We start from the raw sequence: 15,136 nt of genomic DNA, 5'->3' as shown, positions 1-15,136 counted from the left end.
CCTATGTACAACGGCCCTAATACAATGTCATGTAAAAGTGACCAAAATAATAATAAAAAACATAAATATTTCACAGTGTATGGATCAGTCTTCTTACATCATGACGCTGTAAATCTTGAAACCTTGATGTCCGGCTCTCTACAGTATGGTGACACCTTCTGGCCAACTTTCATCCAAACCCTCTCTGCTGTTGGCCTACTTTTTTTTAAATTTTTTTTAATTCAACTTCAACCCTGCTGCTGAATCGCAGCACCAGCCCTTTGGAAGACCATCCTCCCCAAACCTTTTCAGCTTCAGATGTGCCATTAACGCGCAAACGCCTGCAAATAAATCCGAACTTGGTGGTGGTGTCACTTCCTGAACCCGAACCGCCTGCAGAAACCGAAGCCCCCGAGGGACAACATGCCCATGTACGCGGCTCTGGCTGTGGGACTGGGACTCGGAGCCGTCCTCCTCACGCTTCCCTCAGGTGATTTCCACCTGGAGGACTGGGGCTCTGCGAAGCGGCTCGTCCTGTGCGTGGCGGCCGGAGTCGCCGTCCTGGTTCTGGTCCGGCTGCACCGGCTGCTCTTCCGGCCCCTGGAGCTGCTCCGGTCCCCGGAGGATGTGGGATACATCGCCGAGGACGGGCGCAGCAAGGCGCGGGCTGCGAACGAAGCGCGCCGCCGGAGGAAAGTCGGGGAGCTGCCGCCGGTTTACCCGAACGGCTGGTACCGGGTTCTGGACTCCCACATGCTGGGCCGGGGAGAGGTCAGAAGCGCCTATATTCTAGGTATGGCGCAACTTTTAACGCTGAAATTCCACTTTATTTTGTTCTGGTAACAGAAAATATTCAAACTTCTTCCAGTTCTTCTTCTGATGTTTTATTTTGTCAGTGTTGAAGCGTGACGTCATTTTGACAGATCTGTGGAAACTGCGAGAACAAAAGGTTTTACTCAAGTAAAAGTAAAAAAAAATTACTCGAGTAAAACTAAAAAAAAGTATTTGGTAAAAAGTAATCAAATTATCAATCATTTAATATTTACGTAATCGAACGACCAAAATGTGAAGTTAAGTAGATTTTTTGTATTTTAAGATCCAAAATGAGAAAAATTTATATAAGTAGCAAATAATTTTTTTTTTCTAAATCAGTTTCTTTCAATATAAAACTTGCATTTGTGTATCTGGTGAATTTCTGGTTAAAACATGTTATGTTTTTCATTCAGTGGGAAGAAAATCCAGAAATTCCACTGAAGTAAGAGTAGAAATACTTCATAATAAATTACTCAAAGTACATTTTTCAAAAATATTACTGAAGTAAATGTAATTGATTAAATTTAAATAAGTTGAACTTTAAGTGATACTTGAGAAAAAAAACTGGCTAGACAAAAGAGGTTTACTGGTCTTGGGTAGGATTATGTAAAATAGTTGTTTTTAGTTTTTTGTCATGTTTTACAGTTATTACCCCATTAAAAAAATACCTGGTGTCGCTGCGTTTCCATTACAAAAATGAGCAAAACTTTGTTGACATTCCGCTAATGTAGAAAATGTTAAGAAACACAATTAAAATCAAAACATGAATAAGTTTAACAAAACATCCTCCAACTACTTCCTGTCTTCTTCTTAGTTTCTACCAGTAGTAACATCCTGTTGTTGATCATGTGACTGGTTTGATGCGATAAACAAGTTTTCATTGCGGTTTTGATGTCAAAAAAACCAAATCATCCTTGTGCCAAAACTTTTTATTTATTTTATTTTATTTTTGTGACGCAGTTCCCATGGCAACCACTCAGTTGTGCAAAACGCTTGGGTGGACCTAGCTCCACCTCCGAGGTTGGAAGCTGCAGTTTCAAAGATTTATGTTACTAGTTTCATATAAAATAAATGTAATTATTTATCTTTAAGTTTTTTAAAACTGATTCCAAATCCAGTTTCTCAGGAAGTCAGATTATTACATAACACCAGTAACCGACGTAGGATGATCTTTCTACTAGAAAGTGTGTTCAGTATTTTCAGTTAAATGTAATTAAAATCCCAAAATACTTTATTGATCCCAATTAATTCCAATATCTGCTCAGTATAGCTTTGTATTGAGAGATTCTCTGAGCTTTTTAATTAGTCTTGCTCCACATTTCTCTCAAGGCTGTTTTTATCCACCCACAATTTTTCCTTCCACTCAATTTTCCTGGATAGAGGACTTTTTTTGTAAATAGATTCTACTAACTTTGATTTTGCCTTGGTAAGGCGCTTTATGTGTGACTTTACACAGAAAGAAGGAAGTTGTTCTGGAGATATATAAGTGTTTTAAACCACTTCCGTGCCTTTTTTTCTACCTCAAGTTTTCCTTCCACTCAACTTTCTGTTAATGTTTTTGCATGCAGCCACTTTCTTCTGCGCCTTCTTGCTCCTTCGTGCTTGTCTAGCCAGTAGTCTTCCTCGTTGCTGCTGAAAACCTGTCAGCGCTCCAACATCAACACTGCAGCCTTCAAACCAGGAGTACCAGGGTTCTGCTCAATCGGCAGGAATTTATACCGGTTCTGCAGAACCCGCATTGGGTTTCCAGAACAACACTCAGGGTTTCCTTTTGGATTTGTTGTGAAACTGTAAACATTTAATGGTGAAACTGGGAACAAAACGCAGCAAAATATCCTGAAAGTGAAAGAAAATATCAGTCTAAACCGACAGCTTTTATGCTGTTTTACTTTTGGTTTAATCCAGATCAAAATTTTTCATAGGCAAGTTGTGTTTTGTTTTTATTTGCTTTTTATGTTCTTTCCTTGTTCTGTCTGAGCTGGAGCCACAATACCAGATTGCTGTCACTCACAGAGACGTTTGGGTTTTGTTTTGGGATCCCTGGAAACACTTTCTGCAGAAACGAAGTTCCTGATAAACTCTCTGACCTCGTCTTTGACTTGTGGTTACCTTTGAAATGAAGAGGTGTGGCTGGAAGTCAACGAGTTCATTAAATAATACCACAAACTTCCTCCTGGCTTAGCCAGCTGCTAATTTACTCGACGACAGAGTTTAGCACATTTTCAGTTCCTTTATAAGACATTAATGTCATTTTATGGGGCAAAACAAGACAAACAACCATCAAACATCAGGAAAATTATACTCCACTTGTTGATTATTGGTTTATTAGACACAAATTAGTCCCAGGGGTGTCTAAAGTGTGGCCCGGGGGCCATTAGTGGCACTTGAGCTGATTTTGTGTGGCCCCACTGCAATTCAGAAATGATACAAATTTGAATTGTCAAAGCTGGTGGAGGCTTTTAATTTGTAATTTTCTTACAATAGAAGATGCTAAATACAACAAAAACAACAAAAAGTGTTTATGTTTTTATAGCCACGCTTTAAATCGTGTTTATTTAGAGAGTTTCACTGAAAAGGCAACCAAAACAGCTTTTATGTAATTTATTAAACTTGGCTAAATTTAGGAAACGTTTAGAAAGAAAGTGACTCGAGTTCTTTACTTATTACCGAAAATAAATTAGTTTAGTCCAGCAAAAAGACAGAAAATGTACAGAATCTATGACGTCACTATAGCCACTGTAGATGTTAAAAAATAAAGTAAATTTAAAGAGAGTAAACGTCTGCCAAATTTTGAGATAAATCCCTGAAATTTTCTAGAAAAACATGGAATTTCAAAAGGCAAACAAATTAAACTTTTGAAACTCAGACATTTTCATGTTTTTTCTAGTAAATATTGGAAATGTCAAAATTTCTGAATTCTTTTCTAACATTTTTTCAACCGTTGAAGCTCACAAATTTCCTTGTTTTTATATAAAAATTCAGAAATTTTTGTGGAAATGTCCTTTTTTTTCTTTCTACAAATCCCCCCAAATGCCACTGTAAACACTCGACAAGATTATTTAGTTTCATCTTTCTTTTCTTTTCAGGAACATAACAAGTTTCTGTTTGGTTAATCTTATTCTTGAAGTTTATTAGTGTGAGAAAACACATTTATTCAGTCGGTATTTAATGCAGGTGACACATAATAACATTGAAATTTAATGATGTTTTCTGAAACAAAAACTCAACTGGCCGCTTATAGAGTAATAGCTAGTTGATTAATGAGACCAGTTAACTTTATATTAAGTAATTAATCAGTAATTTGCCTCCTTAACTCATTTGATTTAAATGTTTTCTGTTGCGAAAGAATTTGTTGAAAAGTCTGTCATACGTTTGTGTTGAATTTACTCCGGTACTTTTTCATTCTTATTAGGAAATTATTTACTTAAAATACTCTTTTTTTTTTTATTTGCAGTAAAAACTAAACTGAATTAGTTGGTAATATTTTCTGTTTTTGCAGTGTATGGCTGAGATCCTTTGTTTCTGCTGGTTGAGTCGTAGTTGCAGCTGTAATTGCAACATTTTTCTACAAAGACATTCATTTACATCGCAGCGATTCTTATTTGTATCTGTATAATTATGATAAAGTTTTTTCTGCTTGGTGAGCAGAATGGAAATGTTTCCTTCTGATTTACTGAGGCTTCACATTCTGTTCTTGTCTCCCTGCAGTTTGCTGGCTGGTTGGGGGCGTTTGATCATTTAAAAACGGGGTTTCAAAGAGGATGTGAGGCTTTCATGTTTGCTGTCGCTTCGCGTGGATTTCATCACCAAAACAAGCCGAATATGAAAGAGTTTCTGAGCCTGGAACACAACAGGGAGAGCCGCTTTTACCACCAGATTTTCCTTTCACTGTCCATCTGTTTGATGGGATAATCAGCAGAATATAAATAAAAATGCAAAGAAATGGTTACAGATTTATTGCTCTGTTATCAGAAGGTTGAGTGGAAGGAAAACCTGGGATAGATAAATTGATGCGCAAGCAACAGGGATGATTACAGCCAGTAAGAATGTTACTTTTTTTAAGAGTCTGATTCATTTATCTGTGTATTTACAGATTTCTTCTTGTTTTTTTAGGCCCAAGCAGCGAAGCGCTGGCGCAGGGCCGATTGAAATCGCAAGATTTATCGATTATTATTATTTTATTTTTTCCCGCCACTTTAAACGGCCTTTTGGAGGCTTTATCATATTCAAAAACTCACCAAACCTGACCCAAAATTGTCCCCAGAGGAAACTTTTCAGGTTCTGGTGGAATCTCACATGGGCGTGGCCAAACTGCTCTACAGCGCCCCTCCATCTGCATCAACGGGTCAAATTTGGATCATTTTTGAATTGCAGTTTGGGGCCGCACAAAGTCAGTCCAACGGCCACAAATGGCCCCCAAACCGCACTTTGGACACCCCTGAAATATAACTTTTCTTAAATACTGATGTAGGAAAACCTACATTCTTACCAGTTGTGTTCATCCTGCAGCAGATTTACTCATAAAAACCGTGTTTGGCTCTTCTTCCCTGCAGCCTCTGTGGCTTCAGTTTCCCATATTTTGCTGACACCGGCTGGGAATCGTTTCTGTGTCTCCCTCTCGTCCGCTTCCTGCAGTCGTCTTGTATCAGATTCTGCCTACAGAGCACATTTTGCTTGATGCTGTCATAACAGATTGAGACGGGAATCGAGTTCTGCAGTACGACAGGCTCTGGCAGCGTCGCAGTGCTGTGTCACGGTGCGTTTGGATTATTCTTGTTATCCGTCCACGATATCCTGCCAGGGCGATGAAAGAGCCGGCTCAGATCGCTCTGATCCAGCTGAACTCAGAGGAAGAAAGAAGGAACATTATTCCTGTCACAGTAAACAATAAATCAATTAATCGCATCATAAATTAAAATGAGCTCAGTCATTTCCATCGTTTTTCTCTTTCTACCAAAACTGGTCTAAACTCAACTAAGAGACTTCATAATTCATTTTGTTTGTTTGTTGTTTTGTTTGTTTATTTTGGATATTTAAAATGTCTTCCAGTTCCAGAGTTAAATGTTCATTACAATTTAAAGTTTATCAGTCTTTGAGAATGTATTATTACCATTTTATTACTTGAAAAAGGCTCTCAAAACAACAATATTATCGTTTATCGTGATAATTGCTGGGAGAATTTATTGTCCAGCAAAATGTATTATTGTGACAGGCCTGTTTTTAGCACATTTATTCAGTAAGTTATTCACAACGGGGCCAAAACGGGCCTAAAAAGGACCTGTCACAATAACAAATTCTGCTGTTGCTTACATTAATTATGCAATACAAGTTGGTTTGTTTACTTTTATAGAAGTGTATTTAGTGCCTTATCTCATTGGCTTTATTTAAATATGATGCTATTTTGAGCAGCAAAAGGATGTTACATAAGATCCAAAAATAATATTCTGAGTGGCTTGGATATTTATCAAACATGTGTCAAGTGTGCAGCTCCACCGACCGCCCCTGTTGACATTTCTGCCTGTTAAATGTCAAACTACACCCTGGTGAATATTGCTCTGGTCCTTTCCATCCTCATTAGCTCAGTAAGTATTAGCGCTACCTGTTCAGCTCAGACCACAGCAACCCAGATCAATATGTACAATTGGATAAAACTGGTGCTAAGCACGTTCTAGCATCAATAATAATAAATAAAATGATTTTAAAAATACAACACATTTGACTCCTTTAGTGGCTAGGGTTGCTACAGCACTGATGCTAACATTACATTACTGAATTTGGACACATCTGCTGTGTCACATTGTTACGGCAAACTTGCTGAACCAGCTAGCCATGTTGTAGTGCAGAGGCTAATCTGTTGTACAAGCTAGAAATGCTAAAGTTAACTTGCTGTACCAGCTAGAAGTACTAAGGCTAACTTCCTGTGCCAGCAAGCTGTGTTGCACTGCTATAGCTAACTTCCTGTGCCAGCAAGCTGTGTTGCACTGCTATAGCTAACTTCCTGTGCCAGCAAGCTGTGTTGCACTGCTATAGCTAACTTGCTGTACCAGCTGGCTGTGTTGCAGTGCTGAGGCTAACTTATTGTACCAGCTAGAAGTAGGTTCTGTTGAAGGTTCTGGTACCACCTACTAGTGGAAAACCGTTTCATGGCCTGTTTTTTTTATGTTTTGTCGTTCAGGTCAGCAGCTGGTGGTGTTTCGGGGCCACGATGGGAAAGCCTATGTGCTGGACTCGTACTGCCCCCACCTGGGCGCCAACCTGGCTGTGGGGGGTCGCGTGTTGGGAAACTGCATCGAATGCCCGTTCCATGGCTGGCAGTATCGGGGAAGCGACGGGAAATGTGAGAAGATTCCGTACTCAGATAAAGGTACGAAAACAGCACAGACAGCTTCCTGTCTTTGGTTTCAGTGGTTCAGTCGCTAAATATGCTGGAAAATATTAGTTTTTATGTCTTTACTCTGTTTTCTATTTTCACAATGGTCTCTCCTTCCTTCCTTTCCATTCTTCCTTCCTTGTGTCCTCGATTTCTGTTCTTAAATCTGGAATAATAACATTTTCTTCCTGAGCTCCTTCAGTATTGCATCATAAAGTCAGTATATTTCTTGTAATTTCTTACCTGTGTATACATACAGTATGTTTTTCTCTCAGTACCTGAGTCCGCCCAGGTGCGCCGCTGGCCCAGCTGTGAGGTGAACCAGCAGGTTCTGGTCTGGTTCCACTGTGACGGGTTGGAACCACAGTGGAGCGTCCCAGAGCAGCCGGAGGTCGCTAACGGCCAGTGGGTCTACAGAGGCAGAACCGAGCATTTCATCAACTGCCACATTCAGGCAGGTGGAAAAAATTCAAACTAAATATTCACGTTTATCTGGAAGCAGCTGAACTATTCAAGCTTAAAATATGTATAGCAAGACATGTTTCCCATGTTACAAGTGAAATAATCTGCCAATGGAACTAGAACTGGGTTGCTAGGTAACGGGCTGGGCTTTCCTGGGGTTGCTAGGTAACGGCGCACAGGAAAATTCTACCAATGGAGCTAGAACTTCTTTTTATCAATATGAAGGAATTATAGACTTAGAACAAGCTACTATATCTTGCTGAAAAGTTACTTTTGAGTTAGGTTTGTCTTATTTCATGCGTAATAAACTAAACTAAGCCAAAAATACTTGATTATATTTTCTGTTTTTACAGTGTGAACTGTGCTAGTTTATCTGTTTTATCACACTTTTTTCTTCTACATAATGTTCCGGGCTGCACTATATTGAGATGTACTTCTAAATCTGCTGCTTTACTGTTTGGCTTTTTTTCTTCCACTAAGTTTTCCATTGGTATATTTGGATATATTAGGAAATTTTCAAATTTTTGTTTAACATCACAGTGACAAGATTGGTAATTAACCAACATTTTCATCTGTATTTTTTTATTTTCCAACTTCACAATTAGTAAATCTTAGTAAATCTGTTGCTTCACTGTTTGCTTTTTTATATCACACGATTTTTGTCCGCTAAATTTGATATTTTTGGTTATTTTAGGAAAATTTCCTATTATTGCTTAATATTCTAGCGATAACCAACCTTTTTTTAAAACTTTTCTCTATTTCCCACCTTTCTGATTTTTGTCCTATACTTTTTTCTTCCTCTAAATTTTCCATTAGTATTTTTGACCATATCAGGAAAAGTTCAAATTATTGTTTAATATTACAACAACAATATCGGCAGTGACTAACCAACATTTTTGCATGTTTTTTTTCTTTTCCAACTTTGCATATTAGTAAATCTGTTGCTTGACTGTTTTCTTTTTTTATATCACATTTTTTTTCTTCCACTAAATTTTCCTTTACTGTATTTGGATTTAGGACTTCACAATACTTCAAAATATAGCTTACTTAACCAATATTTTTGTGACTTTTTTAATCTCTATTATTCCTTGATTATGGATCATTACGTTTTTGGCAAGTTTGTTTTCAGAGTTTTGTATTTGAAATTTTAAAGCCTATGATACTCTTGATAGCCTTTATCTTATCTTCTACTAAAGTAAAAATAAAAAATTGCACCAAAGAAGATGCAGTTTGCTGATGCATTTACAGACTTATGAGAGAGTGGGATTTTTCAGTTTTTGATGTCTTTTACATTATTTAACTTGCTGACTTTTGGTTTTCAGTGAACATTTATGGGGCAGTTCATTAAAAAACAGAGAAACATGTCGCTGTTGAGGCTAAAATGAATCGTTTCTTCAGGAGATTCCAGAAAACGGAGCGGACATCGCTCACCTGGATCACCTGCACACTCCCGGCATCCCCAGCGGAGTGGATCTGCGCTACACCAACAGCAAAACCTGGGAGTTTGTGCGACACGACTGGAAGGTAATCAAACATTTCTTCTCTTTTGCTATAAATGTTAAAAATGTTTAGAGCTTCTTCTTTGCTTCATTCAGTCGCTGCTATCTCTGTGCACTTTGCTCCTGTTTATTCTACCAAAGATGTCCTCTGGAGCTTTTTCTGTTTCATGGAAACACTTTTATCGGCCTTATCAGGGAGAATTTGCATCTTTATATAACAAATCGTTCTTGATAAGCCAGAGGAATCCAGATATTGTCTTTATCTGACCTTTGTAATCCTTATTTCACTGTGACTGTAATAGTGAATCACTTTTGTCTGTTTTGTTTCTCGGTTTCCCTCGTAGGTTGAATGGGATCCAGAGCCTGAACCCACCAGTCACTGCTCTCAGATGAGGGTCAATCATTCACTCACCTTGTTTGGATGCCGTTTGCCTCTGCTGGACCTGCGCGTTGTGGCCAGACAGGTACAGTAAATACAGTACACACAGCTGAAACCACATATTTACATTTTAAAATAATACAATTAAAATAATAAATGAGACTTTTTGCATTACTTTCTTCAAATTAAAAAGTGTCTTTGTTTATTTTATAGAATTGCCCTTTAATCTGTGTATAAGTTTGCAAAACAACAACCAAAAAACAAAAGATGGATATTAATAAGGTTCCCAGAAAGTCTACCTAAAATATAAAAATAAGGCACCAAAGAAGTGCTTAATAAAATGTACATTAAGGTCCAAAAAATCAGAAATTGATGCTTTGAGGTAAAAGGTAATTTTATTTATATAGCACATTTTCAGCAACAAGGCAATACAAAGTACTTTACAATAATTAAAAGGAAATACAAACAAAATAACAAACCAAAGGAAAGAGCAAAAGAAGAAAAAGAATCTAATGTTGATATAAAGTATATAAACTATATATTCCTACTCAGGGTTGGTAGATATTTATAAATAAGTTTCCTCTACTTAAATGAGCTAATTTAGCTAACTGAAAACGTGCAGCGCACTTGGATTCCCCTAAATACATTTATTCAGAAAAAATGTTAATCTCTAATTTACTTGGTTATTTTGTAACCAGCTGAATAAAGTTTGACATCTGTGTTGAAGTTTTGGCTATAAACTGTTAAGAATCATTCAAGTAGTTAGTCAGATACTTCTGATTTTGAAGTAGCTGAAGAATGTTTTCACAGCAGTTCCTGTTTCCTCCGTTTTCCTACTGACCTTATTTCAAACAAGAAACAAAAATAAAACAGTGGATAACAAGACACGAACATATCAACAATATCTAGGGACATTCTAGAACATGTACAATGAAGTTTGGTTATAAATTGCTAAAACAAAAATACTTCAAGTACTTAGCCGTTTATATTCATGCTCTTATTTTGAAGTCAGGGAAGGGTGTGTACATTGTGGTTCCTGTTTCCTCTATTTTACTTTATTTCAAACAGGAAAAAAATAAAACAGTAGACAAGATATTAACATAAAAACAATATCCAAAGGAATTAAAGAACGTGTAAATTATTATGAACTGTTGGTTATAAACTGCTAAGAATCCTTCAAGCCGTTAATATTCATGCTCTTATTTTGAAGTGACTGAATAGCGTTTACACAGCAGTTCCTGTTTCCTCCGTTTTACTTTAATTCAAAGAACAAAATAAAACAGTAGAGAAAAAGATATGAACATAAAAATAGTATGTAACGATTTTATAGAACATGTAAATTATCATGTTAAAACTAAATTGGTGCTCAAGGGTTATAATTTGAATTGAAGTTAGCTATTTAGCATTAGCTTCTGCTACACAGTGTTGGTAGCTACATAGTTAGCTAATTTATATTGTATACTGTACATTTTGTTGATAACTACATTCATAAATCACAGGCCTAAGAACAGTAATCAATGGCTTTAAGCTCTAAACGCAGCAGTTTATGTTCTTATTCCCGCTTCAGTGCCGTTCGTAACTGTTCCAGGTGGGCCCAGGCGTGGTGTTCCTGCGGTTCGACCACAGCTTCCTGGGCCGCGGCCTGATGATGCACTGCGTGACGCCGGTCGAGCCTCTGCTGCAGTGCGTAACTCACACCATGTTCTACCAGCGAAACATCCCAGCTGTGGTGCCCAAATTCATCCTCAAAGGAGAATCCATTCAGGTGCAGCATTATGAATTCATATTTATTCTGTTCTTTTAATTCATATTTTATTAAATCTTAAACATAAACAGTGAAATTGTTCTTCATTAGGTGTGAATTTGAGATTTGTTCTGGTCTGAATAGATTACTGGCTGTATTTTTCAGCTGCTCTACCTTTTGTTTTTTCTATTTTATTCATATTTTTTAAATTATTTTATTTTACACATGCCAAAATTGCTCATTATCAGTTGCAAGTTTGTAACAAAAGGATTAATTCTAATTTTCCTTTATCAGCTACTGCATTGATGGTTTAGTCCTGCTAATCTTTGTAATAATTAAAAAATAATAATTTTAATAGTAAAGAAGCTTCATATTAGTGGTGAGCTTATAAACTAAGATTTATTTATTATATTTATCATCCAGTTTTTCTTTATGTCCTTTTGAATCACTTGTTACGTTATATTGCTCATTTTCTATTGTGCGTATAAATACTTATTTTATTTAGAGGAATATTTTTACTACCTTTGGTTTAGTCCTTCAATACTTTTTTCCATTTTATTTTTACTTATTTTATTTTGTAATATATTGTTTTTTAAATCTTCAAATACTATACTATATTAACATTTAATCAATTTGAAAGGATAATTTTTAACCTTTAGTTTTATTTTATTTAAGCTTATTTCCATATGTTAAGTTTGTGTTAGAAGTAAAATAAATTATTATGAATTTAATTTTAAGCAAATTAAATGAAAACTGAAAATCCGTTTTTAAATATTTTATCTTTAAATGTTGGATCTGTTCTTTAATAGCAGTATGTTGTGTATTTCCTCCGAAATGACTTTAATCTGAAGCGATCACTGGGTGCATGTATCACCCACTCCTCCTCGCGCCGTACAGTCACTGAAAAAGTGTAAATACTGTCTCATTAAAGATGATAATTAGCTGGGCGGTGAAGAAACACTGTCAGCTGTTTGAACGAGACAGAAAAACGTGTAAATTACCATAAAAATCAAATAAAATCTTGGTTTAAAAGCTGCATATTATAATTACAATCCAATAGTTTGATCAAACTTCCAGAAATCTTTTTTTTCTCCAATGTGGCGCCGAATAGAAACAGTTGACAGCTGCTGGGAAGTAAAATGCCAGATCTCAGCAGCAGCTAAAGTCACTGTGGAGTGACATTTAACAGCAGACCCCCTGCTGAGTCACGATAATTTACTGAGACCAGACAGCACAACAAACATAATAATGAGAATAAACTCCTGGTCCCAGTTCAGTCACCAGATCCAGATGCTTGTTTGTTTGTTTGTTTGTTTGTTTGCGTCCGCAGTTTGAACGCGACGTGATGATCTGGAACAACAAGATGTACATTTCCAAGCCCCTGCTGGTGAAGGAGGACGCTGCGGTTCGGAGGCACCGCCGCTGGTTCAGCCAGTTCTACAGCCAGAACAGCCTGCGGCTGGAGTACCGGCAGGACACTCTGGACTTCTGACCCGCCTCTGGAGGTCGCCTCGGTCTGGCTCCAAGAAACCTCTCAGAGAAGAAATTATTTTTATCTGTTTCAGGTTGAAAAAATTTAGCTATGCAGTTTTTTTTATGCTTTCCTAAAGGCCAAGCAGAAAAATTATCCATCCAAGATCATGAAGAGAAATAAATTCTCTTTAACCCTTTAATGTGAAATTTTTACTAACAATAAGCACATAAAAAACTGTCTAAAAGTGTGAATTTGTTGTATAAGTTTATTATGGGATGGTTTGAACCTGAAGGAATGTTCTGTTCACAGGTAAATGTTTCACAAAAATTTACACTTCACATGTTTTTATAGTTTCTTTTGGGTCTGTTCTGCTTCTAATAACAACCCAAGTGCTTAAAAACCACATCCAGCTGTTTTGTTGTTGTTTTATTTTAGCAATAAGTTAATGTTTTTTGGTGTTTGGAAAATGGGCCGTTTCAAAAACTTCCGGAATGTTGAGTCACACTCCACTGGCACTGAGCCGTTACCTAGCAACCAAAGACGACATTTGGTCTGCTGGTTTTACTGATGAATATACGCTGTATTGTGTCAAACTATCAGGACACTTTGAAAACCCTGTTCCCCTCCTTGCCTGTGGGGGCGCTGCACCAGGAGCCTCTGAAGAAGACGCTTCCTTCTTCACGAAATGTAAACAAAAATGGAGTAGCATCAGATTTTAGAGGTTGTAGGATTTCTCTTTTGTCTTTGGTAAAACATCACAAGCTAATTCTACCGCTAACACTTGACTCACGAATTTGTTGTGGTTGTATTTACCCAGAATGCCCTGCGCCGAAGTCCATTTCCTGTTTTTAGAGTGGTCTCCTCCAGTCTGTTTGGTGTTGAGTTCGATTACTCATTCACAAATCCCCAACAAGTGGAGCTGTTTAGTCAAACAGACTGGAGTTCAATTAAACCGGATTACGACAAAGACTCTGTTTGATTGGGAACCAAGATTGCAAACTTTTCTACATTTTTAGCTGTGGCAGTTCGCTTTCACTCTGCACTAATGAATTAAACAGTTTGAAAAACATGCTCCCCTCCTCACCTGTGGGGGCGCTGCACCAAGAACCACTGAAGTAAACAACACGAAAACCTCTGAAGACGACCAGCGCATCTTCCTTTTTCACAAAAGGTAGAAAAAATGGAGTAGCGTCAGATTTTAGCTGTAGTAGGATTTCTCTTTTGTCTGGTAAAAGAACACAAGCTAATTTTTCTGTTAGTAATACAGTAGCGAGTTTGTTTTGGTTGTATTTACCCAGAATGCCCTGCCCTGCTTTTAGAGTGGTCTCCAGTCCGTTTGGTGTTGAGTTTGATTAAGTATTCACATCTCCCCAAACGAATCGGACTTTCTAGTCAGACTAGAATTCACTAACGAATTTTGAAAAAACTCCTCACCTGTGGGGGCGCTGCACCAAGAACCACTGAAGTAGACAACAGGAAAACCTCTGAAGAAGATCAGCGCCATTTTCTTCCCCAGGAAAGGTGAACAAAAATGCCGTAGCCTCATTTTAGTGGTTGTAGGATTTCTTATTTGTCTAAAATCTTCTGATGTTAAACTTTAAAGTGTGACAGAAACAACATTAGCTTTAGCCAAACAGCTAATCTCATCATCTCGGTTGCTCCTCAATATTCATTTTTGTAGCTGACAGATGATCCACAGCTGTAATGTTTATTTAAACACGCAGATTAAAGCTGTCTCTCATGCATTTCTTAGCTAGAAGCTTCCAGTTGGATATGTTAGCGGGTTAAATCGAGCAGAATCGGCGGGGAAAAGGGTTTTAGTCTGCCGCATTTCGCCATGTTGTAAAAACGCTTTTTCTGTTTTGGTTTGTGGGAGGATTGTTTGCGCTGAAGCGTCACATTAATAACTAAGTAAACGTAGCTATTTAAAGAGGAAAGACACAGTTTTGAAAGCTTGTTAGGCCTGTTTTGGGTATGAAAAATTACCCGCTAGGTACAGAAAACGCTCTTTGTATTAGTGGATGTCGAGTTGAATCTGCAGCCTTGCGACGAGCTTCACAAAGCAGACAAACAACAACAGATGGGGCCCATCATCAGGCATCTGCTCCACAAGAGTTGGGTTTGGCTGCAGCGGAAGTGTCAGGAGTCGGTGATGGTCCCATCTGCAGCAAACCGTGCGCATGATTTCAGCTCACACAACACGCCGCACCACTCTCCCGCCTGGCCCACCGGACCAGCAGAACCTCATTCTGCAGAATGGAGGAATCTCACCGGAACGACTGTGGAAAACCGGGAGTCATCTTTTAATAAGCATGAATACAGCTGCAACTAACATAACTGGTTAATATGTCTATTATTATTACGATTAAAAGGATAAATTTGCATTTTGCTGATTTTTCATTTAACCAGTTAAACC

General features: G+C 37.6%; 1 protein-coding gene across 1 annotated transcript; it reads left to right on the top strand.

Moving 5' to 3' along the window:
• Positions 1–201: 201 nt before the first annotated feature.
• Positions 202–13,125, top strand: LOC114150182 (cholesterol 7-desaturase). Its single transcript, XM_028026475.1, has 7 exons — positions 202–772; positions 6,968–7,156; positions 7,438–7,616; positions 9,023–9,148; positions 9,468–9,587; positions 11,091–11,267; positions 12,577–13,125. The coding sequence occupies exons 1-7, from the start codon at positions 403–405 to the stop codon at positions 12,736–12,738; spliced, it is 1,323 nt and encodes a 440-aa protein (XP_027882276.1). The 5' UTR covers positions 202–402; the 3' UTR covers positions 12,739–13,125.
• The last annotated feature ends 2,011 nt before the right edge of the window (positions 13,126–15,136 follow it).

The sequence above is a fragment of the Xiphophorus couchianus genome, chromosome 8, assembly GCF_001444195.1.
Source record: "Xiphophorus couchianus chromosome 8, X_couchianus-1.0, whole genome shotgun sequence".
Classification (NCBI taxonomy): Eukaryota; Metazoa; Chordata; class Actinopteri; order Cyprinodontiformes; family Poeciliidae; genus Xiphophorus; species Xiphophorus couchianus.
This window is presented reverse-complemented; position numbering and strand designations above follow the sequence as displayed.